Raw genomic sequence first — 24,398 nt, 5'->3', positions numbered from 1 at the left:
CATGTTGGAATCAATGTTATCTGTGTGCTTCCATCTCACCCTCCTACATCTATCACCTTTCAGAAAAAACTCAATGCATGTTGCAGTGCCTGAGTATACTTTTCCCTTCAAAGATTTCAGAAAAACAGAAAATACAGTATCCTGAAGACTACAAGTGAGATCCACACTGAACCAAATCCAGAAATGTTGTTTTTTGGGGCATGTCTACAAGTTATGAATACTGTGAGGGACTAGTTGTGACCGTGTAAAATCCCAAATTGCATAAATTTCATCCCATGACTAAGAAATGTTAAATATCCTGAGACCATTTTCTTTGAATCCTGGTTGGTTTGTTGTTGTTTCCGACTCCCACTGCAGGTTCAGTTCAATGCTTTTAACCGACCCTGGTCTGTACTAAAGCCTGGCCTTGCAAAAATGGCCCTTTTGTTTTACCTATGTCGCGGGAGTGCGCAAATTAGCTTGCGCGCTCACGTATCCGCGGCCCCGAAGAAAAGGTGGAGCACGTGACCCATTTCGTCGAATTGTATTTTAAATTTCAGTGCGCGCTCCTGGTCCAAGCGAAACGCCGGAGGAACTGATAACTCGCTACACCGCAAACAGTCTGTCTCTCTGCGTTATAATAAATTCCCAGGGAAAATAGCACAATGTCTGAAGAAAAGCCAAAGGTCGGTAACGTTACTGAGTTTATTCGAAGCAACATTTTGACCATGTTTGCCGTTAGTTGCTAATGATGCTAGTTACAAGTTAACGTTAGCTAGCACGTTCTGCTAAGCTAGCCGTGCTTCCAGGCTACAGTTACCGCATTTTGAGCGGGTCGACGGAGAAAACAAAGGTTGACCAATTTGCGGATATTTTGGCTTTAGACGCTCCGTTTTGTGTTTACAGAGTCCCACTAATACAAACATCTGCTACTGCTAGTTACTCATGTGTTCACTTTTAAATTAATATGTTTGCTAACGTCGGCATCAGCGATTTTCAATGAAATGCACGATTTGTGTGTTTTCCATTCATTTGCGCCATTGTGGCTTTCTGCGCCAGTTCGAACACGGACTAGCTTGCTATGCTAACCAAATGGAGAACCGAAATGAGTGGGAGTGCAGTGTTTTGGATGGCGAAGCCTGCCCCCACGGACCACTCGTGTCTTGTTAAATGTAACGGCAGCTAACTGAAGTTAGCCGACTAGTTAAGTTAACTTGTTTGTTGTAGACGAACGTCATTCCACCGGGAACCGGTGTTCCAGATCAACTCGGGTCAGATTAACTGATGGCCTGATGTGTGGTAGCTTGTTGTGATGGCAAATGTTGAGAGCGTAATGAGGAAGCAGAGCTTTCTTCCCGAATGATCTGTATCTTCTCTGAATAACATATCCAATACAATACACTCATCTTAGATGTGTAGGTGAGTGAGATTGTGTAAACAGCAGGACTGACTAGTTGTTGTTTAAATGTTGAAACCCCCCCCCCCCCCCCCCCCATAACATAATCAGCATATGGGAGTCATTTGGGACCAGGCCTTTCAGGAAGGAGCCGACTATAACCTGCATGCGTGTCTCCTCTCATCGCTCAGCCACCTGACTTGTTCAACATACTGTCTGATTAATTTGTGACACCATGCACTGTGTAGTACTTGCTGCAATCCACCTTTTTTGTTTTTATTTTATCATAAAGTTCTCGTAACATCAGGTATGTTGCTTCCACTGATGAGCGTGTTTTTCGTTGCAGGAGGGAGTGAAGACGGAGAACGACCACATTAACCTCAAGGTAGCTGGTCAGGACGGGTCAGTCGTACAGTTCAAAATCAAAAGGCACACTCCACTCAGCAAACTAATGAAAGCATACTGCGAAAGACAAGTAAGTCATTCTGAAAGACTGAAACATAAACGTGCATTTTCCTGGGATAACAATATAACTGTTTTATTGATATGTTATTTCTGTCTTTTACAGGGATTGTCAATTCGTCAGATACGGTTTAGGTTTGATGGACAGCCAATTAATGAAACGGACACACCTGCACAGGTTGGTGAAAGCTGGTCTCTTCATAAATCCTCAAAAGGGCAAACTGTTCTCAGGTCATTCAAGTTTTTAATTTATTTCGAGGCACAATTGGGTAATGCGTCAGAACACTAGTGTGTGTCATGTCATTGACCTTTGTACACTGTCCAAATTGGTGAAGTGTGTGTTGTTACTCTTGATCTGTGTGGTAGAGAGTAGATGTGTAACAAGACATAAATTAAATGGGAAATAATGGAAAGAGTTCTGGTTAGTAGAGTATACATTTATTCAGTCTTGGTCAGTATTCTATTTTATATTTTCACCAGGTAACTCTCAGTTCTCACATCAGGATTTTGTTTCATTTGGATGGACCATGGCTAGCATTTTGCCATTCATTCTAGTTTTGGCTAATCACCAGATGGCAGCAGCTTAATCTTTAGTTCACAGACATGATACGGTATTGATCTCGATCTAAAATTTGTCAAGAAAGCACACAAGGGGGGGGGTTACAGAATAGTTTCTGCAAAGCTTCATGAATGCTCACACTTGTTTACTCAGTGTAAAAAAAGTGCATGTACCTGGCAACGAAAATACTTTTTTAAGATCATGGGATGGGTGTCATATTCATTGGATCAAGGTTAAATTAAGAAAGAACCCAGTGTAAAGATAGTTGTCCATTTAGGGTTGGATATCATTTTATATTTGCCCAAGATGTTACCAGTATGATACCAGAGTTCTCGTACTGAAACCAATCATTTCCTTCAATACCTCACTGTGAGCATGAACATGTCGTTTTTTGAATAAACACCGTTTCATTAAAATAAATGAATCCAATGGTTACAATTTGTCAAAATACAAGCAGCAATCCAAAAACATTACCTAAATACATTTGTCTAAAAATATTAATATAAATCAGGAACTTTATAGATGGAGCAGAGAATCGCTAATCTAACAAGACATATAATGCTAGTTTATGGTACTTCAATACTATTGCAGTACACATTGCTTTCAGTACCAAAGGGTATTTAGGAGTCTATACCCAGCTGTACTTATGAGGATAAATATTATATATTTGCTGTAGAATAATCTCTTTTTTTGTTTTGTTTATTTCAGCTGGAGATGGAGGATGAGGACACTATTGACGTATTTCAACAACAGACGGGAGGAGTTTCTTCTTAAGTCGGATGTGGACTCTTGGGAGAACATCCACATCATTATTTTCATGTTGTATTTGTTTTCTCTTAATTCTCCCCCCTCCTCCCCCACTGTGCTTGGTCAGGCTGTTCACAACATAAAAGGTTTTCATTTGGGGCCAAATCCTAACTTTGAGATGCAAGGTAATTTTTTTAAAAAGTGTTTTATTCACATAAATGGATGATTTGTAATTGTCCGAGGCAGGGACATGTCTCAGACAGCTATGGCTTGTAATGAAGAAATAAAATAACACACTGCGTTCTTTTGATGTTGAAATGACCACATGCAGGTCTCATAAACCATAAGCTGAACTACATGCCAAAATCCTATTTTTTATTTTATTTTTTCCCCCTCTTTTTGTTTAAGTTTTCCAGATTGTTGTGAGCATTTAAATTCAGGGTGGGCTCAACTATTTTTAATTCATGTACTTGGAGGATAGCTGCTAGATGGCAGCCTGTGGTTTCTCTCTGTAGTTGGGGGAAGACATAATGACAACTTTCTCAAGTAATACACTTTTAGTAGTCGTTTTTTTTTTTTTTTTAAAGGAACATTGAAAATGATTTGATGTATCCCTGCCCAAGAAAGAACTGTTTGTGCTGAGAAAGATCCATGTGGCTGGTGTACCTCTATACTGTCACCCTCGACTCTTTGGCAAATAAAGTACAGTCATGTTTCTGGACCAAAAAGCTAAATGAATAGTGTTCTTTTATAAAAAAAAGGGTTTGGTTAATATATAATCTGTAGATGTAACGGGTTTCTGTGAGCAAAACAGTTCTCTTGATGTGTTGATTTCTTTCCACCTTTTCAGAACTTCAGAATAAAAGTAATTCACTTTAACCAGTGTCCCATCTGCGGTTATATAATTCAGTCCGTGTATAAATATATATTGAGTCAATGTTGTGTTGCCAATATGAATACATTTGTCCAACATCTATCCAAACATCCTTAGTTTGTTTGACTCTTGTGTGTTGGTAAGTAGAAATCTTGTTTTATAAGAATGTCCTTCATTTTTGTGTCTTCATTTGTTAGCTTTGCAGGGTGACATTGGCAGATCACCCCTCCCCCCCCCCTCCCCATTTTTGTTTTGGGATTTGTACATTATTTGTTGTCCCTATACTGTATACAATAAATATAGTTTGATACTCCGCCTCTTGCATTGTATATTACCTTCCATTTGTGTGCTATAAGATGAATCTTTTAGCATGATACAGGGCAAGTATTTTTTTAAATATTCACTTCTAACGACATGCAGTAGTTAAAGGGCTGACTACACTCCTGAATACTGGTTTGATTCATGTAACCATAGGTGCAAATATATTCTGGCCTCCTAATTAATGCTATGGTGGAAACTAAAGAGTGATTGTTTCCAGATTTAAAACCGTGGAACAGGTTGATTTCACCAAGCCCAAAATGATATTATTTGTTAAGTGTGCCTTGAAAATGTTTGTGTTAATAAAGTAGTTTGATCCAGAGGCAATACTCTTTACATACATCAGAGGGCGCTGTTGTTCTGAAGACTCGGGATCACTGCTTGCTCTGCTAGATCTGCATTTCTACTTCTTTGAATCGCTGACGTCTACATCCCTTAAAATAAAACACAAAGACACATTTGTTGCTCCACTCCAGCCTTGTGAGGGCCATAACTCCACGGGCCTTCTTTTTGCTTAAGAGAACTTCATTTCACAGATGTTACTTAACTGAGCAGCCAAATGAACTCCCTGTGAGCCTCCTCACACAGTGGGTTGATTGTGCTGCCTTTTATTTCTGGCATCTTCTTTGCATTTTATATTTCCTTGTGGATATATCTGGAGTCTCTCATATTTCCCCCAGACGTCCCAGAGCTGCAGCTGGAAGGTGCCCCCTCCACCCATACATTAAAAAAAAAGAACGAGTCTGCGTACAGTATGCATGTTATATAAAAGCACTTAGACGTTAACTAATTCAAGATATCGTCAGGGCATTGCTGTTGTTAGTTGGTGCTGTGAGTCACCATCAGCTGTGTCAGGAATCACATGTCCTCTATTGTTTTTTCACTGCAGATAATGGAGAGAAGCTTCGTTATTGTTTTGAAGCTCATTCATAGTCTGTCTTATGTCATGCACGGCTCTGCTGTCACAATACAGTGAGGATTGTTTGTTTACTATTGTGACAAGATAATAGGTGGATTATTGAGTCCAAGTACACAGTCACTCGCATGTATTCTGAATAAAAAGGAATTATGTTCATATGAATAACGAATATAGACTTCTGTGTATGAAAGACAGAATTGTTTGAGAACTAAAAAAAAATATGCTGGTGAATGAAACTTGGCCCTCCTTCACAAGTCGTATTACCAGCCGGGCCCCCAGACCCCCACCGCCCCGGAAGCACATTTTAAACTGATAAGATAAGAGCCTTCATGTGGGCCTTGCTTTAAGATGGCTAATGTGGAAAAAAACTAATTAATTTGTGTTTAATGAGATTACCACACAGCAAACATGGGGCCATGTAATAATCCATCATAGGAATAATGTACACGTGCACAGAGTAGGGGAGCAATAGGGGGTTAATAGGCCCACCTGCTCCACAGTTTCTTCCTTATCTCATGATCAGTTACCCAGTATTTGTTATATTTTTGTTGTCACTTTAGTGTACACATTCAACACAACACTTAGGCTGTAATCTGCAACAAAGTAATACACATGATGAAAGTAAGAACAAAAATCTTACATTACAGGCCAGCTGCTCCAAATACATAAACAATACTCATTAAGTTAATGCCATTTAATTACTTGATATTTGTACACTTTCTTGAATTGAATAATAGTTGAATAATAAATTCCACATTATCTGTCTTCATTAAATCTAATGTGAATACTCTTCTTTATTTTTTTCATCCAAACCCTGGTGCTATATTTGTATTTGTTGGGCTGAATTCTGATCGTTCACCTCTTTCCTTCACAGTCCTCTCCTGAAGTAAAATCCAATAAGTGCATTAACATGTAGTACACACGTACATATATTAAACAACACAAGAGGAGGGGTCTTCAGACAGAGCAAATCAGCTTAACTTGGAACACATAATGATCGTACGAGGTCAGTCAGCCGTGTTTCGCATCCTCAATGTGTCCAGCCAGCATCGTCAGATGTGACGCCCTCCCTCGCTGAATCAGTCCAGCAGCCTGAATGAAACCACTGTGCATCTGGAGAACCTCTGGATCGTCTCCAGAGCGCTGCATGCTGATGTCACCCTCTTGTGCGTAATGTGGTCCCCACCCTGTTGGCAGATCAGATTTCCCTCCGATACATGTAGAGATCTTGAGGGAGCATAAACGTGTCAGTGGCTGTGTTATCATAAAATTGTTGTTGTAACTTTGGGTGAACTTGCTTTTAGACATTTTGACTTGTCATAGAAAGAAAACACCTGTTCTTTTCATGTCAACATGTCTTTGGTAAAAAAAAAAAGGCACATTGCTCTCACTCAGGGAATATTTGAAAGTCATAAATCCTCAGATAGAATCTGGACAAAAGACCTGTCTGTATTTGCTCAAGGCTTTGTCCCGTGGATAATGGCTGAGGAGAGATGTTAGAGACAAGAGTAGGAGACAGGAAAGGTTAAACTAATCACAGGTTCCCTCCGAGTATAGCATTCAATTCTAGAAAATAGATTAAATAAACAAAACATGTTTCTCTGTTTGTCACTGAAAACATCTCATGGAGCCATATAGAAGAAATAAATTATATCACAATACAACTTTATTTACCCGTGTAAGAGCAAATGTATTCAGCTTGCCACAACCCAGATAAACAAATACACACAATAGATAAGAAAGGAAGGTTAAACACACAAGTTATATCTGTATATAAGAATAAAGGCTCTGTAATATTTTGCTTTTCATGCTTTGTTTTTCAGACATGTTTTAACTCAGGATACCAATGTTATTCATGCTGTTTTAAGACACATGTACTTAACTTACAGTAGAAGTTACTCACAGACGTTTTCACAGATCAAACACAGGTGTAACCAATAATAATAATAATTGCTGCATTACATCCAGGTGCGCCAGTTCCAGGGTCGTATTGCCTGCAGTGACCCTATAATCAAGGATACCTCAATCACAAATTGAGGAAAAAAAACACATACAAATAGTAAATAATGACTATAGCGCCCAAGTGTGTTGTCTCTCACCATGGACTCGAAGTACCACAATGCAACACAGAGAAATATCATCTACTTAGCTACGGGCTTTTGGGAGCTACGCCCCAAGAAGAAGAGGGAGGCTTGCCCCTGAAAGAACTCATTGTAGAGAGGGATGGGAGTGTGTGCAGCCGCGGTGTGAGCGTGCACGTGTGAGTGTGTGTGTTTGAGGAGCCCCCTCCTCCTTAACTAGCTGGTCAGCAGCGGAGGGATTAGTGAAGCACAGCTCCACTCACTACTAACAGGGGGGGGGGAAAGTTGCAATAAGCGTGAATCATGGTCGTCGTCATTACTACCGGCTGGGAGTGGAGCCGAAATTGTGCAAGATACGGATAACGGAGAAGAAAGGTCCTTGCGGATCGAGTCAAGTTTCCCCAGGTCTCCTCGTTCCGCCGTGAAAAATGCCTCACCAGAGGCTCCGCTGCTGCCGCACGCCGCTGCTGCCTCTTCTCGGACCCGTCCCCTGCCTCCTTCACATGTGCTTTATGGTGAAGAAGTGACCAGGATACAAACCTGTAAAAGGAGTCCGTGGAAGGGCGACAAAAACCAAAGGACGTGCGGATATTTTTTTAAATTTATTTTTTTACTTTACTTTTTCGCCGTGTGGAGATTGTAGGAGAGAGAGAGCGAGAGAGAGAGAGAGAGAGAAAAGTTGTACTCAAAGAGGAAAACATGGGGAACGCGGGGAGCATGGACCAGCACGCTGATTTCAGAGGACACAACATGCCTCTGAAACTCCCCATGCCCGAGCAGAGTGAACTGGAGGAACGATTCGCAACCGTTTTGGTAAGAGGAGAGAAAAAAAAAATCATTTTTCATCTGTCTTCTCTTTGTTCCCCTCCATGCTTCGATGTCCCGGGACGGGACAGCTGTGCGTGTAGGTTGGACCTCTGTTTGTCCAGCACGCCTGTCCTTTGTTGTTCAGGGGGAAAAAGGGGATATTCCGAAAAAAAGCTATTTGTGTCAGAGGTACAATAGATATGCATCTGTTGCACTGCTAGAATACAACTGTGAGGGTGAAGTAAAGTCTATTTGAACTCTTATCAAAGTAGTGATGAAGTTACAGCTGGACTGTGAGGACATTGACACTTTAAATTAGCATATTTGTTGACTCATTAAGTTTCTGAGCCTTCTGAACTTGTGGCCACACATTGCGGAAATGCATCAAAAAACACAAGATAACAAAATGTTTTTACAGCACAGTGATCTTTTCATTCAGCAGCCTATACGTCCAGCCCTGGATGGCTTTTGTAATAGTGGCATCCCAGACACCTGCAGTCAAATTTATTGTTTTTATGGCCGTCTTTTTCACCCAACTTTATGAGTCCAGGCGCTGGCTCACTACTGAAGCTCTAAGTGTCCAGCATACCGGCTCCTTTCCAAACATGTGTCACATCATAAAGCGTCAGCAGCGCATGTCAACAATTATGTTACCTGGGAGTTGAACGCCGAACATTCCTGGTGTTGTTGACAGATCCTCCAGACTTTAAAGTGCCTTGAGGTCAGTTAATAGGTGAAGGAAAAGTGTTTATGTTGATGGTTGACTAAAACTTCCCTCCTCGATCTGTTGACTGACTTGTGGGAAGGACTAAAGCGTTTATTCACCATGTTCTCTGGTGTGCCAAGAGGCCATTATTGTGAGTAACAAATAGCTGATGAGGAGCATTCCCAGCACACTGCTCCTCAGTCAGTGGATAAAGGCCCAGATAGAAGAACAGTGCAGCGATGGTGAAATTTGAGAGCTGGCAAAATGTGGGTCAAACGTGATTGTCGCTTGGCCCACTGCTCTCATAAACATGATCTGCTCAGTAAGGGGAATTTGACTTGAGGAAGCAGGTTCTCACGGCAGCGTGATTTGAAATGTTTTGTGTAAATATCTGTTCCCCTTTTTGTTTTGGTTCATGTTTGGTTCTCTAATGGGCACAGATCTTTTCGCCTGTAAGCCCATCACAGAAAAGGGGATCAAGTTTTGGTGGAAGTTAAATCATCGTGTCCCACATGGGGTGTGTTGGGTGCGATTGCTGCTCGTCAGACACTGATGAATCCCGCTCTGCGCCTGGAGGCAGCAGTCTTTGGTGTCGGGAGGTTTGACGTCACAACACAGAGGGATTTGGGCCTTCTTCTTAATCACCTCCGCTTTTAGAATCACCTACTTTGTTTTGTTTTTTGAGCACATCGAGGTTTTCCCCGGCTTGCATCTGGGTTTATAAACGGCAGTAAATGTCGGGGATGAGAGGGGATGTGTTGTGCAAAACTAATCCTTGTTATGCTTTTTAGAAAACAAACCCCTACCTGTCTAACTCGAGGATTTCGTGGGCTGTCTGTCAGAAAAGCCGATCCTCACAGCACGTCAGGATCCCCCCCATCTCCCCCCCATCCCCCCCCCCCCCCCCCCACTGCTGCCAGCATGATGCCTCAGCTCTTAGCGGGATGGAAGCCCTCCAGCATTAGAAGAACTTAGTGCTATAATCACAGCATTTAGTGTTATTTACTTCCATTTAAACCCTAATGTGTCTCAGCCGTGCCTGATGGCAGTTGGCTCCATTGATTGCGGGAGCGAGTGGCACTGTGTGACTCTGATGACCTCACTTTGGTTTGAATAGCGGATGATTAAGACGAGACCTCGTCTCGCCTCTCAATTGTCTTTGTATCCCAACCTATCAGTGGCTCCCAGACCTGATGAATCAATATTTAAAGTGTGGTTGGCTGCTGATCAATGGTCCTTTCACCTACTCGTTAATCATCGGTTCCTTTATCAATTCTGTCACAGACCATTTTTGTTTGACAATTGCATACATTTTGGACTCGATGCTAGTTTTCCCTCAACCTAGGCGTGATAGAGTAGCAGCAGGGCTGTTTACCTGCCACTCATATGTTTGATCAACAGGCAAGTCCTGGATCCCAGTGGGGAGCCGTTTAGATTAAAGGCTCGTGCTGTGTGCCACCTCACTCACGCACTCGCCTCAACAAACCCTTGATTTTTCTTATCAGGGATGTACGGTAATTGAATTTGGGTCCATGCTGTGTGATGTGAAAAGGCTCCTTTCAAATATTGACTCATGACCTCCATCATTTGAGCAGACCAGGTATGTGTGTAACCGCACGTACAGCTGATGACAATTCTTACTGTCGGAGTTACCCTTATTCTGTATAAGTTATTTGATTCTTAGCTGAATAAAATGCAATATAATAATCAAAATGTTCCTCATTTAGATTATAAAACATCTTATCAAAGAATAAATCAACAAAATTCATAAAAAAACTGTTTCCACCAACTTGTCAGCCGTTTAATGGCAGTAAACTAGGGCTGTCCTCGACCAAATAGATTCTTAGTTGAGTAACGCTCACACGATTCTGACGACTGAACGATGAGTTGATTTAATCGACAGATCTGTAAAACACCACAAAGAATCCCGTGAGATCTTGTGTTTACCAGAGATGCATACGTTTCTAGGAAGTCATTCTGTATGGAAAAGAAGCATTTACTTAACCAAAGAACTCTCAGTCAACTGAGACCAAAACGGCCAATTAGTCGACTAATAGGTGGCAGCCCGACGGTAAACATAAGAAAAATGTGGTCGACAAAACCGTGTCCACTGTAGGTCAAAAGCTCCGGGAAGTTGTGGAACAAGTGTCTGAGTGGACCAGAGTGGAGATTGTCAGCTGCTGTTGCCAAGGTCAATAATGAACCGTGCCGCTCAATGATGATTGCGTTTTATCGTTTTATTATGTCTAAGTTTAGTGAGTTTTCTATGTACACAAATGCATATTGTACTACGCTCTGACGTTGGTTAAGGGACAACAGTGAGACACTGAAGTCCTCACCAGGAAATAACTTTTATTACCACGTCCATGTTTGTCTTTTTAAAGAGACAGTGTTTCATTTTAAGACAGGTTTGCCAGTTAATAAAACACAGCCCAAAAGCTATCGACTTAGCATACATATGGTATGCATTTCCAAACTAAGTATATTGAACAAAACCAAACATAATTTAAACTGACTTCAGCTCATTCAAAGCTGTTAACACTGTGTGTGCTATCATACCAACATTCTTCAGCATGCATATCAGTATTTCCAGATATTTGAACTCTGACTTAAAGTCATGCTGAGTGATCTGGCTGTATGGTTGTAGTACTACTTTCTTTCGTTGGGGTTTACTGCTTCCTGAGTTGGCGTTTTCTACTAAATGAAAAGCTCCCATTGAAGTCTCTGTCTCATGAATCCCTTGAGGCACGGGCCAATCTTCGAAATAGACTCCGGGCCTAATTGTCATGCACGGCCTCTGCCGCGATAAGAGGGGCTAATTCACATGTGACCGTGGCCACGAAGTGAGGTGTAGTTTAAACCCAAATATTCATTGTTTCAAGCGCTATCGGGGGAAGGGTTACCATGCAGGTGTACGACGGAATTCATTCATTGTTAATGCTCACACGTTCTTCCATAAGCAGCTGCTGCTGCGTGTTCAATTCCTGCTCTTTGCTTTGTGTGTCTCGTAAATGTTGCTGCTTGGCGCCGTACTCTGGAGCGCATGTTTGCAAGTCTTCACCTCCCTTGTGGTTGCCATAGTGTTGGTTGAGACAAGTCTACAAGAAAGAAGATGGCTCACACATGACGATGAGCCAGGATCAGGGGCAGCCCTCTGGATGTTAACTCTGCACAGTACAGATATCCCAGTGAATCTACCGGTCATATCATTACCCAGTAGATCAATCTGCTCTGCACTTATTGCCGAGTGAATCCCACACTGTCATTCAGCCAGCCATTAGAGGGTACAAGCAACGCTTACAAAGTGTCTTGGCCTATAAGTGCACGCTGGCTGAAAGCATGTGAAATGACTGCAGTCAATCTCTGTGACTCGCATGTGACTCTGTGAAACAGGAATGCAGCTCAGGCCTCATGTCTGCTCCTCTGCCTCAGCTGGCCACGGAGCTGACATCGAGTGAAATTGTACCCGCATCTCCAGGACACCGTCCGCTTCCATCTCAGCGCCGTCGGTGTTTGCTGAATATCGTTGCTGCTGTCAGGGAGGCAGAGAGGTTTACGGCCATTATTTGCTCAAATGCCATATGGGGACTACAGGCTTAGCTGTTGTTCTAGCTGCTCTTCTTAACAGTCTGTCCAGATTACGTCTAAACTACTTTGTTGAAAGGCTGCTGAAGCACCCTGAACTGCTGTTCTTTGTGCTTCTGAAATGTACTCCTTGGATCAATCACACGTCACGTTCAACTGAAGTGTAGTTTGTCACACTGACCGTGTGTCAAATGTGTGTGTGATGTTCAGCTTGTGCCTCCAGGCAGCCTGAAACATCAATTAATGCTGCTTTTTTTTATTGTTTCCAATATTATATTGTTGTGGAAACATCAATTTTGTTTGTTCAGACCTTGTCTAAAATTGCCATAATTAAAGAGAAAAAACTGAATAAATGAGTGGAGATGCAGATGCTTTCAAATGGAGCATGATAGTGGCATTATGTACACACATTGAGTTTATTCTGAGTGACAGCCTGTCTGTTAACTTGTGATTTGTCTCAATGCAACTTACTGTACTTTTTAGCCTTTTGTGCGAGCACAGTGGTCCATCCATCGCCTACGCTGCTACACGGGGCCCAGGAAGCGACTAAGCTATCCCTATAGTTTTTCCATGTCGACTCTTCATTAAAAAGCAAAACAATGGGTATTGTCTGAGGAGCAGAGGGTGAACACTGGCTGAATCCCGTGCTGTAGGCCCGGGAAACAGAGCTGCTCTTTATTCTGTGGAGAGCCCAAGACGGAGCCTGGCACTGGACCCAGACCCGGCAGGCTGCGAGAGGCCACCACACATACCCAAATATGTGTGTGTGTGTGCGTGTGTGTGTGCGCGCGTACATGTTTGTGCTGTCGAAGCCCCGGGATGCTCACCCACCAATTAGCTGTAACAGAGCTGAGCATGAAATGCTTGGGGAGCGATGAAATGTTCTTCTGCAGCCAGTGTGCTGCTGGGCTCCGCAGTCTCTCGGAAGACATGCGAGGTGCTGCGGCGTTGAGCGATAATGTGCTGCTCAAAACCCAGAAAGCGTAGCCTGGAGGCATCTGGTCTCGCCGGCAGAGGGTCAGATGATTACGTGGGAACAGGTCTCTCTTGGCTGTGTGCAGGCACCGCTGAGTTGAAACCACCGGGGGATTCAATCACCATTGTTGTTCCCGGTTCAGTTTGGACATGCGCACTTTTGGGGGTGGTTTGGTTTTTCTGCACTGCAGCGTGGGTGGCAGCGGGTACTGACCAAGCGAAGCGATAAGATGACGTTTAAATCAGAACAATCATACCTGATCACGACGGTCCCTGACCCTTGTTTGGGTGCTGGAGTAGTAAGAAGAGTCTCCGGAGGCTTGGCGCCCCTCCGTCTCAGCTACCGAATAGCAAGAGCAGTTGAGCTTGTTTTCCCTTAACATTACTGAATGCCAGCTATGAAAAGAGACTGTTTTGAAAGAAAGAGAAACTTTTTGTCGTCACTCCGTAGTCAGGCTTTAGTGGATGTCGCTTCGTACTCTGCCATGAATATCTCTGCTGTAGGTCTTCCTGCGTAAGGAGCAGGTGTACGATGATGCAGCCTGGAACAGGCCGGCTCTGTCCTTTTCACAGTCGGTCACAGCCAGTTTCCAGTGTTGTCCGGCAGGACCGGGCCAAGGGCCACACAAAAGAACAGGAGGGTCACCACTCTGTGGAGGAGTGCATTAAGGGCAGGATCTGTCCCGGCTCCAAGATGGCAGCTGTGCTAATAAAATGAGATTGCATCGGCCAAAGTGCTGCACAAGAGTGGGTGTTGTGTTGTGAGCTGCAGAAAAGCCTTCGAATGTCATTGTGACAAATGAGTGGTGTGTTGTGGCTTCTGGGTCAGCTTTATCTTGTGGCATTAATATTATAATTTGTTTTTCTTTTAGGGGCCTTGATCCATGTTGAGTATGTTTACAGTCTGCTATTAGGCCTCCTCTGATCTGCAGGAACCTCAAATTGTTTTCTGTTGACTTACTTACTGCTGTTTGTTGTATCTGCATAATGTGGGTTAGGGTTATAATCACACCAATAGTCTGTTTCTCAATGACATTTTACAACCTTGTACATTAGCTGTGCCATGTCTGCACACGTACTTGCAATGTTGCATTTTACCACACAGTATAACACCATATCCTCAGATTGAACTTGTGGTCTAATATTGTTGTAGTTGAAAAGACACAGAAGTTCCCTTTAAAGTAGCCTAGTTTCTCTTTGGGCTTTTCTTCCTGAACCTTTTTTTTTCGTGGCACACATGCTGCTTTTGACACTGCCAGAGTCAAAAAGGCAGGTTTTGTCTGGTAACGACTTGCCAGAATTAACATCTGCAGAACAGAATGGGAGGTGCTGTTGCATTTGAATATACGATCGCTGAGGTACATTCACATGCAACAGGACCTCGCCAGAGTGTGATATTGGCCTCATCACAGCTCCGGACAATGCAGCAGTCTGTTGTTTCAGGCTTCAATGGCCTCTCACCCTGGACCCCCCCCCCCACACATTAAACCAAAGCAGAGTGGACCGGCCTGAGTGTCATGGGTTAGGATTTAGATTAAGTTATTATGCATTTCCAGTAAAAGTCAAAAGCCAAAGCAGGGAAAGAGCATTCATTCAGAGGGTCTGAAGATTCACAGCACCCTGTTGCTTTTGTAGGCTTTATTTTATTTTTCCTACAGTGGGGGCTTCAGACACTTTATTCAACTGGTATGAGGTTAAAAACACATTTATATAATTATCACACAAAATACAGCAGATCACAGAACTTACTATGACAGGATCAGCAAAGTCATACGTCACATTCAATGAAAAGCCTGTAATAACTGGCTCATGAGTCACAATGCAGGACAAATGAATAGACATATCTGTTTCTTATAGACTCGTGAGGAGGTTCAGTCCGACATTTAGCTTTGACAAATATCACCGCGAAGACACAAATTGGAGTTGGGCCAATCCTAATTTCTAAATTTCTAAATGGGCACTTTGTCCTCACTGTATCTGCTTAATGAACGTCTGCCTGGCCCGAAGGACTGCAGCTGTTTTCTTGATTTGTTTGTTGACAAAAAGGTAGTAATGTGATCAGCGACCATGTCTTTTTCTTTTGTCTTTTAAAGCTCCCATTCAGCCATTCTTCATTTCATAACGAAACAGAAGCACATTTCTGTGTTGGCCACCTGCAATCCAGCCTGCATTAATTACGTCATTAGAAGAAGTGCACGTTCTGTTTGCGTTGGAGAGATTATGTTTTCCATCAAGCAAATAATCACATTTTATTTTCCACCCTTTTGTGAGATGTTGTATTGAGTCTGTTTGTAGTTATTTGTGGTAGTAGTTGTTTTCTACACCTACTCTACTATTCTATTGTTGTAAGATATTTACTTTATGGGTTGTGTTGAGGGGACAGTCGCTTGATCGTGGCCTCAATGCAGGAGGAGGTGGACCACAGAAACCATTCCAGTGTGATGAGTCTAGAATACATCTCATTATAGTGGTTATGTAATGTTGTGCTACATCGAAACGTTCCCATAACGGAAGAGAAGATGCCCCCCCACACACACACACGGACAAAAATACTTGCATATCCAATATGTGCATTGTGAAGGTTTTGGTCATAGGACCATCATTAACACGACTTATAGATACATATTGATACGTCACTACTTTACAGTTGACTGTGTGGTCGTCATGGGATGTTATAGTTAATAGAAGATGGTTTAAAAGCCTTGAAGGATTATACTTAGCAGCATCATTCAATTAGTCAGCCTCCTATTTGTGAGCTCATAAATGTCCTGTTCATCCCACTGCTACCTACTAAAAGGTTTACGGTTGTGCAAATAAAACTTTATCTGAAGGTGTTTTCTTCCAACCTCTATTTTACCAAATTTCAAGTAAACCAATGATTTCATTCAATAGCCCACTGCATTTACGCTCCATTGTTTATCTTGCAGATAAACAACTTTTCTGATTCCTATTCTTTTTTTTTTTTTTTTTTTACTTGAGCTAGAACATGGACTCCACCTCAGTCCGGACACTTTCGCAACATCTGGCCTGGCTGGAACTCATCTGTGTTCATGTATCACTTGTTTTGTTTGGACAACTTCCTGCTGCTCCAAACCATCTCCATAAGGTTTTCGTTATTTGGATAATGTCCAGCACGAAAGCCATCCTGTATCGACCCAAAGTGTTTTTACCCACAATGTAAACATTGCACCAGCCTTTTTGCAATGTTTTATGTGTTTGCAGCCAAGTAGTGTTTTTTTCTTTTTTTTTTTTTGATGTCTTCTTACAGTGAAGCTTGGCTTTACACCAACATTTTAATATTTCTGCACAGAGGAAGTTGCATTTGATTCCTCCCACTTGCAGCTGCTGTATTCTGTGTGCATCTCCATTGATTTCACCGTGTAATGAATCATAAGCAGTATGGTGTTGCATGTCGAGGCTCACTGAATGATGACAGTAGGGACGGTGTGTTGAGAGAATAACACCAATGAGGTGGTATCCGTCACCAAGAGTAGCAGTTGATGAGCTCCTGTTAGTGGATGGGGTTTTGGCAGAAGTACAGAGCGATCGTACTGTCCTCACACTGAGGTAAATGAAAGGAATTTCATTGGAATGTGCTCCTAAGGGGGGGATGAGAGGCCAGGCTCAAACATTTGAACTCACCATTTAGTCGAGAGGCATTCCGGAGAACAGCTTCACAAACAAACACTACTGTCCTGAAGGGGAGGGGGGGCTGCTGAGCCTGAGCAGGGGGTCCTGTGGATTACAAAACTAATCTGAGAACAGACGGGGGACACCTGTGCCCTCAAAGAACGCCAAGGATTACGGATCCACGCTGCGCTAATGAGGGGAGGACAGCTCGGTTTGGATAGCGCAGGCCCCGGGGCCGTCCTACTCCTTTCTCCCTTATGGGGGCACTTATCGCTCACTTCCTCCACTGTGAAAATGATTTTGGTTCTCATATGTGTGAGCTGCAGGGCTCCTTCACTTCCCTGCGGGGTAAACGAGAAGAGGAACAGTCACGTATTGGTACACCTGTGGAGGTGTACCAATAACTCAGAGTTAGCCTGCAGAGCTAACGTCAGTATGACGTAAATGCCTTGAAAACGTACAACACCCCAGGGCAGGGACTGATGAAGCAAGCATTGGGAGAGAACAGTGCAGCATCCAGTCATTTCCGGAGTATTGAGCAATTTGAAAATATTTGTTATGACTAGTCATCAATAACTGGTTTCTTGTTGCGGCCTATAGTTCTTTGTCTGTAATGCTCATTTAAAAAGGCAGCGTGAGGTATCTGTGCACAGTAATGCATTAGAGGCTGGAACATTGTTTAGAATGATGCAAACTGGTTGTTGACAACGGGAAGAAATGGAATCCTCTGAGGTCATTAGTTGGATTTTCATCGGTCAATATTGCCTATAAGAGAGGAGAAAACGTACTACTGGGTCTGCTGACTCAGCCTTCTGGTTGTGGCGCATTAGCAGAAAACAAAGGTAGAGCTGGAAGAGAGAGTGGGTGTGCTTCAAAGTCCCCAAGGTCGGATCAATCCCTGCTCTGAGAGGAGGCTGGGTGGCTGAGAGGCGCTGCACACTTTTGTCTGTTTCTGTCTCTTGTTAATGTGTATAATACGTATGTTGGAGAAAGTTAACAGAGTGAAGCATGGGCCTGTTTTCAATCACCGGAACTACTTTTCTTTTCAGCAGTTTTCTTTCCCTGATAGGTTTGTTTTTAGATTGTGTTGGAACAAGAAGGCTATCTAATGGGGCATGAACCGGGAGCTAATTAACCCACTCACTCACTTTCACCTCCGATTTTTGACTTTGCTTTATGTCGTCAACGCATCAAATTTTTTTGCAACTCCAACCCCCCAAAAAGAACTTCTGTTGGTGGCACTCAAATCGAAGCTGATTTTATCTTCAAGAGCACTTCTAGACTGTTTTCCTCAAGAGTCAAGTGATGAAGTGGAAGTTAACTAAGCGTCCACTTTGTTCAGTGTACTAGAGCTTCATTCCTGGTGATGTAGCGCACACACTGTCTGCAAGGAGATGAGAAGCACGACAGCGTAAAAGGGAACTTGTGTTCAGCAACCCTGAAAATGACCATTTGTGTATCGATTACTCACGGCATGTTGGATTCTTCAAAATTCTTGCATGGCTCCACGGTGAAGGGAGATTCTGAAAAACGGGCGAAATTGTAGTAAATCCTTGATGGATCAAAGTAAATGGAGGCTATGTTTAATAACAGCAAAAGTACTCTATATCAAAAATACTTTTATGACGTTTTGCAGATTCTTCATTCTCCATGGAGGCACGCACGAAATTTTTTTGCTTGTGCATTTACTGTGTACCGGTTGTTAGACGGCTTGTTCTGAGCTGGTCTGGCAACAGTTTAGGAGCAACATACACGTATAAGTGTGACTGTATTTTATTTTCCCAGGTTGTAGAAGCTCAGATCATTGTTTACACACCTATGCTTGTAGAATATATTCCATTTAGACTCGGTGCTATTCAAATGGAGAGCTTCTCTTTTTTTGGTTAACATAGTCCACATCTTTTCACAGCAAGAGCACCCAAAGCAGGCCCTTCATGTGGGCTGTGTGTTTGCTTTCATAGCCAGCTGTGCTGTGAAGGCTGTGCCTCCGCAGACCTCCTCGGAGGTAGTGGCTGGTTGGTAGGCTTTGAGCCGGCGGTCTATTTTTACTCTTTTTATGACTCAAACTGCTGAATGAGAGGATGCATGCACACTAATATGTTCTGTCCATGTTTCTCAGCCTCGCGGCCTGAAGTGAAGTTAACCATTGACATGTATTGATATCAGTAGCAGCTGTTAAAGTTAAGCTACTGATTGTAGTATTTACACATTTTGGACTGGTCCAGTGCGGCATACTTTTAGCTGCACCATGACGCGGTGAGACGTGATCACAGGCGTTGACTCTAACCACTCTCACCTGGGAGCAGAGAGCCGAACCGTAACAGTCTGTGGCTTGTTCCAACGTAAGAATAGGGTGACGAGTTTTGGCTTTTGCTTTCCTCAAACAGATTGGCAGTGTGTGTGTCAAAGGATCTACTCATGTTCAGGTTTGTTTGGCTGAACATACAAGTGTTCACATGTAGAGTGGTGCTTTTTGGGTAATTGGTTGTGACTGATTTTACAACATGCGCAGTGACTAACGGTGTAGTGCATCAAATCCTGAGTGTCTTTTTTTTACGAGCATCCTTTTGCCAACGCTCGGAGATGGCTGAAACACACACGCGCACACACACACACATACACGTACACACAGGCATACTCATGCCTCCTACAAAGTCTGCAGCAATAACTTATATGGCTTTCATTCCAGTTTATTATCCATGCCTTTTAAGTTATGCGGCACTTTCTTTGGCCGGGTGTCTTTGTAATCAACTTGTGTGGCTTTCCATTACTCAGCAAGATTTTTGCACACTAAAACTAAAAAGGCTAGAATTACTGAGTTAAACTGGTGAGAAGGAAGCAGATTTTAAAAATATTTCTGATATAATGCTGCAACCATAATTATCTGCCGATAATCCACTAATCAGATGCTATTTTTTCTTTTTAATATATACAAAGTTATGAATTAATAAGAAATTAAATGCACTTTGCTTAAGATTGCTATCTATAAATAATAATTTTGCTTTGTGTTGCAATCTGACATGTCCTAGTGTTTTCTGTTTGCCATGCATCGGGGGAGTCCACCATGTGTGAGCCCCAAAACTGTAGCCTGGAGTGGTTCAGAGTCCAATACAGGATACATGTTTGAGCTCAAACTCCTAGTTGTTGCCTTTTCCAATTGTTATCCAACGAAATTCACTCACTAGCAGTTACAGATGTGGGACAGCTGTTCTGGAGATAAAATGTCCGATTGGCAGAGAGGCTGGAGATGTGCACGTGTTGAAACCCCACATTTCACAGAAAGAGGGTTGCTCAGCCAGCTCAGGAAAGTCTATAAGTTTTATATCAGACTGTAACTATTTATTCTGCTATCAGATTTAGTGTGTATGGCTTGTTTCAGAACAATACTGATACTGCATGTTGGATCAGTGCGTCCTCAGTTACTGTGGGCAAACTATGTGATCATTTTGGATTTTCCACAATGCGTTGGTGCCTGTGGAATGGGTCAAAATCCTCCTAATGCGTGACATTTTGGTGCGTGTGGATTTGTCAGGGTGGTCGGCCATCAGGTGTTGGTGAAAAGCTGCCACACCCTCCTCAACATCACCCCATTAATGCCACAGATGAGCACACACACACACACACACACACACACACACACAGAACTACTGTGGTTGTAGACGTAGGGTAACTTGACCCCGGCGAGCTGAGTGCCTGTCACAGCTCATTAGCGTTGGGATGAAATGACGGCTGGTAGAAGTGGTTCTTTGCTTTAGTTGGAGCCTCACCAAGCAGGAAGCCCGCAGCTCAGTGCACCCACAGCGTCTCAGCAAACCACCAGTCTGCAAGAAGCACAGCACCTAAATCCAAGCACCTACATCATTACCTCAAAGCATTTGTCTCCAGGCCAACAGTTCTCCAATATCCAAACATAACAACACAGACGTCTAGAAATAACTTAATGATTTTACCCTCCTTTAATTTGAGCTCGCAGCCCACAAAATGTAACAGTCTGTTTTAACTTTTCTGTGTGATGTAGTGAGACTGTTGGTGGCTTTCTGTCATTAAATGTCACGTTGTACTCTGGTATCAGATTGTGTTTTAATGTGTTTAGGGAAGGAAAGTGGGTACTAACTCTAGTCCTCTGGTTAGCCTCCAGACTGAGTCAACAGAGCTTCTCCGACTCCCAGTTCCCTGCAGTCAGCACAGCAGCAATCAGCCGGCTGGCAGCATCTGCTGAATACTGATGTAATTCCCTGCTCGCTCTCGTAGAGGAGACTGGACGGGCTACACCCTTTTATTTGTGCCAAATAAAACCAAACTGCTGTGCTTTGATTTGATTTTGATGCATCTAAAGACATCAATAAACATTTAAAGCAAATTGTACTCTTATATTTGGATTTCAATTAATTTAGGAGATTTATTGGCAAACCTGTGGAGGGAATCAATTGAGCTTCATCAGCGTCTATTTAGAAGAGCAAACAGGAAGGGACAGCACATGATATCATGAACATAATGACATTATCAGTTAACCAAGTTTGTAGACTTTTAAGCTAACTTGTAATCCTGAGGCTTCACTTGTTATCAGTTAACTCATTTGTATGAATCTAGTTTTGTTTGTCTTAACATTAGTCTTCCTTTTAGGAGATGTGTACTATGCCTATCCCTGCTAGTACACACTAAGCAGCTCCCTCTGCAGTGATTTGCTTTTACAAATGCACTCTCTTAAAATGATGAATGATTGCATAGATCAATAGCAAAGCCATATGGTAATATACAATATAATAAAATGAAGCAAGTTGTGGATCAGACCACTCGGTCAGTGTCAGACTCTGTCCTGGTATTACTTGATCATGGAAATAGGCTGGATCCCAGGATGTTCCTCATCCATCTTCCTCTCGCTCCCCCTGCGAGCTTGGCTGGAAAATCCAGCAGAGGAAAAAGTGTAGTCTGAGCACTGAATGCACACTGATAAATGATCCAGCCCAGCGAATGTGGAGAGGAAAAGAACCTCAAGCCGAGCGGTGCACGATGGGTCGCGTTTCCACTTTTTTCTACACTTCAGCAGTGGAAACATTCACACTAAAGCATGTCTTTTATAACTGAAAACTGCAGATGAAGGACTCAGATAAAATACTTGGTGTTTGTAGCCTTGACTTGACAGCTTTTTCCCATTTTTAATGTATATTTTCTCTCTCTGGATTGTTTTTTCTCTGAAGTGTTTGTTGGCTAACCAATCTCCAGCTGCGACACACGTTTTATTTCCATTTTTTTTTTTTGCTGACATATTTGTTTGTCCTGTGCTCTCCATGCTGTAGGTGGTACGATTTAAGAGCCGGTTAATTGTTTCAAGCTTCTTTTAATTCACACGAGGGCGGGGTGGATCATACAGGATAAAGAAAGGAGGTTTTTTGGATGATTGGGGCTTATTTTCACACACATGGGTCAGATTAGATTTGTCCTGACCAACACACTTCTCAGGAAATCACTCTTACATCATGAAAGAGGAATATAGTAGTTATTATAATCAGGAAGAAGAAACAAGTAGAAAGTACAACGCCGACAAGCTTTTGGACATTCTTTCCTATCGAACCCATTAATTCTTGGGATTTCTGCTCATCTGACGGGTGTTGAGTGACTGCTGGATACATGTGATGCAGTTTAGTGTGCCGGGGTCGAGCTCAGTCGCCTGGTTGTCAAATTCAAAGCCTTGACTCAGACAGCAGAGCTTCGATGTTTCTCCTCTCTGCGTCTGTGTCACAACCCAACTCTCAGTAAGGAGACACCTCGTTTTCCCAGCTGTGTTGTAAGATTTCCTCTGCAGATATTTTGGGATCGTCTCATTAGTGGCTTTTGTGGCGACCATACGTGTGGTAACTGGGTTGTATGAAAGGGAATATAGTTATGTAAGGTGTTTCAACCTGGAGGAATTTGAATCCTCGACTGTCGGAAAATAAAAGAGAGCGATCGAAGTAAGAAGTTGTTTCTTGACAAGCCACAGATGAGGAACTGTAACTTGAAAACGGCCAGATTGGCACGAGATTTGCTTTGTACGTTCTTGCTCCAGAGAGAAAGAAACTGTTCATTTAGATGACCACGTAACCTTTCCCTCACTTTGGCTAATATAACTCTTTTTCTCATCTACACATATCAGTGTTGAGTGAGAAGATAATGTCCAACTAGAGGAACCCAAATGCAGACCTGCATCAGTTTATGCTCTCAGTGCCATTGTCTGGTGCTCAATTTGATGTCTTGAATGCGGTAGATTCTCTGATATTGTGAGTGTAAATGAAAACTGTGAGAGATCTGCTCTCTCTGCACCAGATACATCTCACTAATAATGACAGACAATCCTCCTGCATACGTTTCCCTCCTGTGTATGAGCTTCATTGTTTTTAGTTAATCTGGGACGTCGGTTTTTACCGGACTCGTGTGACTGAAGCCGTTTCATTATCCACATCCAATTAACTCTGACCTTTTTTCTCCCTTTCAGAACTCGATGAATCTTCCTCCAGACAAAGCGCGACTGTTGCGGCAGTACGACAACGAGAAGAAGTGGGAACTCATCTGCGATCAGGTGGGCATCAATCTCTCGTCTGTATGATGGGGTGCCATGCAGTCAATGCACCATGGCTGCACAATTACCAGACTCAGGAATTAATAAAGTTCAGGTTCACAGTTGTATGGCCTTTGATACAGTTTAACAAAGCGATCCTTGTATCTACTATCTCACCTGTCTACTGAATATGTAATCCACTGTGTGTCGTGACCCCAGCACCCCTGCTCCATTGCCCGGCCTTTATCCTTTACACACTGCCCAGGCTTCGCCGGTCAAGAGAGTAAAGCGACGCAGCAGGGCGCAAATATCCGTTCGCCACGTTAAAGCACTCGGCCGGTTATTGCCGTCGGCTCTGCGTGTAGGAAATAACAGAGGGTGCACGTTGTGCAGTGAGCTGTGGTCTGAGGGCTCCGCTCAGCCTGCAACCTCCACGCCAGAGAGTGTTTCTGCCTCTCTGAGCAGAGAAGAAAAAAACCGAGACGAGATCAAGACCACCACCCACTCAAACTGTATTGACAGCCACTGACCCTGAAGGGGAACGGTGCAGGCTGATGACCGGCAGTCAGAGATCCTCTTTCAGTTTGAAGTGGACTCTGTGTTCCTCTGTCAGACCTGAAGGGGAAATAATTGGTTTCCCTTTCATTGTCAGTGAAGCAGTTTCCAAAAACATTTCCCTGTGATTTTGGTGACGGGCATCTTGGTTTCTTGATCCTCTCACGCTTACTGAAAGAGAACAACATGCAAATGAAGTGTGTCCATGTTTAAAATGACCTGTATCTACTGTAGGTGTGACATTTCTTAAGCATGATACATAATTAGCTG

General features: G+C 42.9%; 2 protein-coding genes across 6 annotated transcripts in view; both read left to right on the top strand.

Annotated features, from left to right (window-relative positions):
• Positions 1-515: 515 nt before the first annotated feature.
• On the top strand, positions 516-4,330 carry sumo3b (small ubiquitin like modifier 3b). 2 transcript variants are annotated; one of them, XM_076108372.1, is made up of 4 exons: positions 516-665; positions 1,722-1,850; positions 1,944-2,015; positions 3,105-4,330. In XM_076108372.1, exons 1-4 carry the CDS (start codon positions 645-647, stop codon positions 3,168-3,170), a joined length of 288 nt encoding a protein of 95 aa, XP_075964487.1. In that variant the 5' UTR covers positions 516-644; the 3' UTR covers positions 3,171-4,330. The 2 variants fall into 2 exon arrangements, with proteins under 2 accessions (XP_075964487.1, XP_075964479.1); XM_076108364.1 differs by having other exon boundaries at positions 1,722-2,015.
• Positions 4,331-7,498: 3,168 nt separating this feature from the next.
• The window catches only part of fmnl2a (formin-like 2a), a 44,637-nt gene continuing 27,737 nt past the window's right edge, over positions 7,499-24,398 (top strand). For all 4 annotated transcript variants that reach the window (XM_076103977.1, XM_076103985.1, XM_076103971.1 and 1 more), the window contains exons 1-2: positions 7,499-8,148; positions 23,511-23,594. In XM_076103977.1, coding sequence (XP_075960092.1) covers positions 8,035-8,148; positions 23,511-23,594 — 198 coding nt within the window. In that variant the 5' untranslated portion in view covers positions 7,499-8,034. The remainder of the gene's footprint in view (positions 8,149-23,510; positions 23,595-24,398) is intronic.

The sequence above is a fragment of the Anarhichas minor genome, unplaced genomic scaffold (genome assembly GCF_050575085.1).
Source record: "Anarhichas minor isolate MPS153535 unplaced genomic scaffold, ASM5057508v1 ptg000004l, whole genome shotgun sequence".
NCBI classification, from domain to species: domain Eukaryota; kingdom Metazoa; phylum Chordata; class Actinopteri; order Perciformes; family Anarhichadidae; genus Anarhichas; species Anarhichas minor.
Note: the sequence above shows the minus strand (reverse complement) of the source record. Positions and strands in the feature narration are given on the sequence as shown.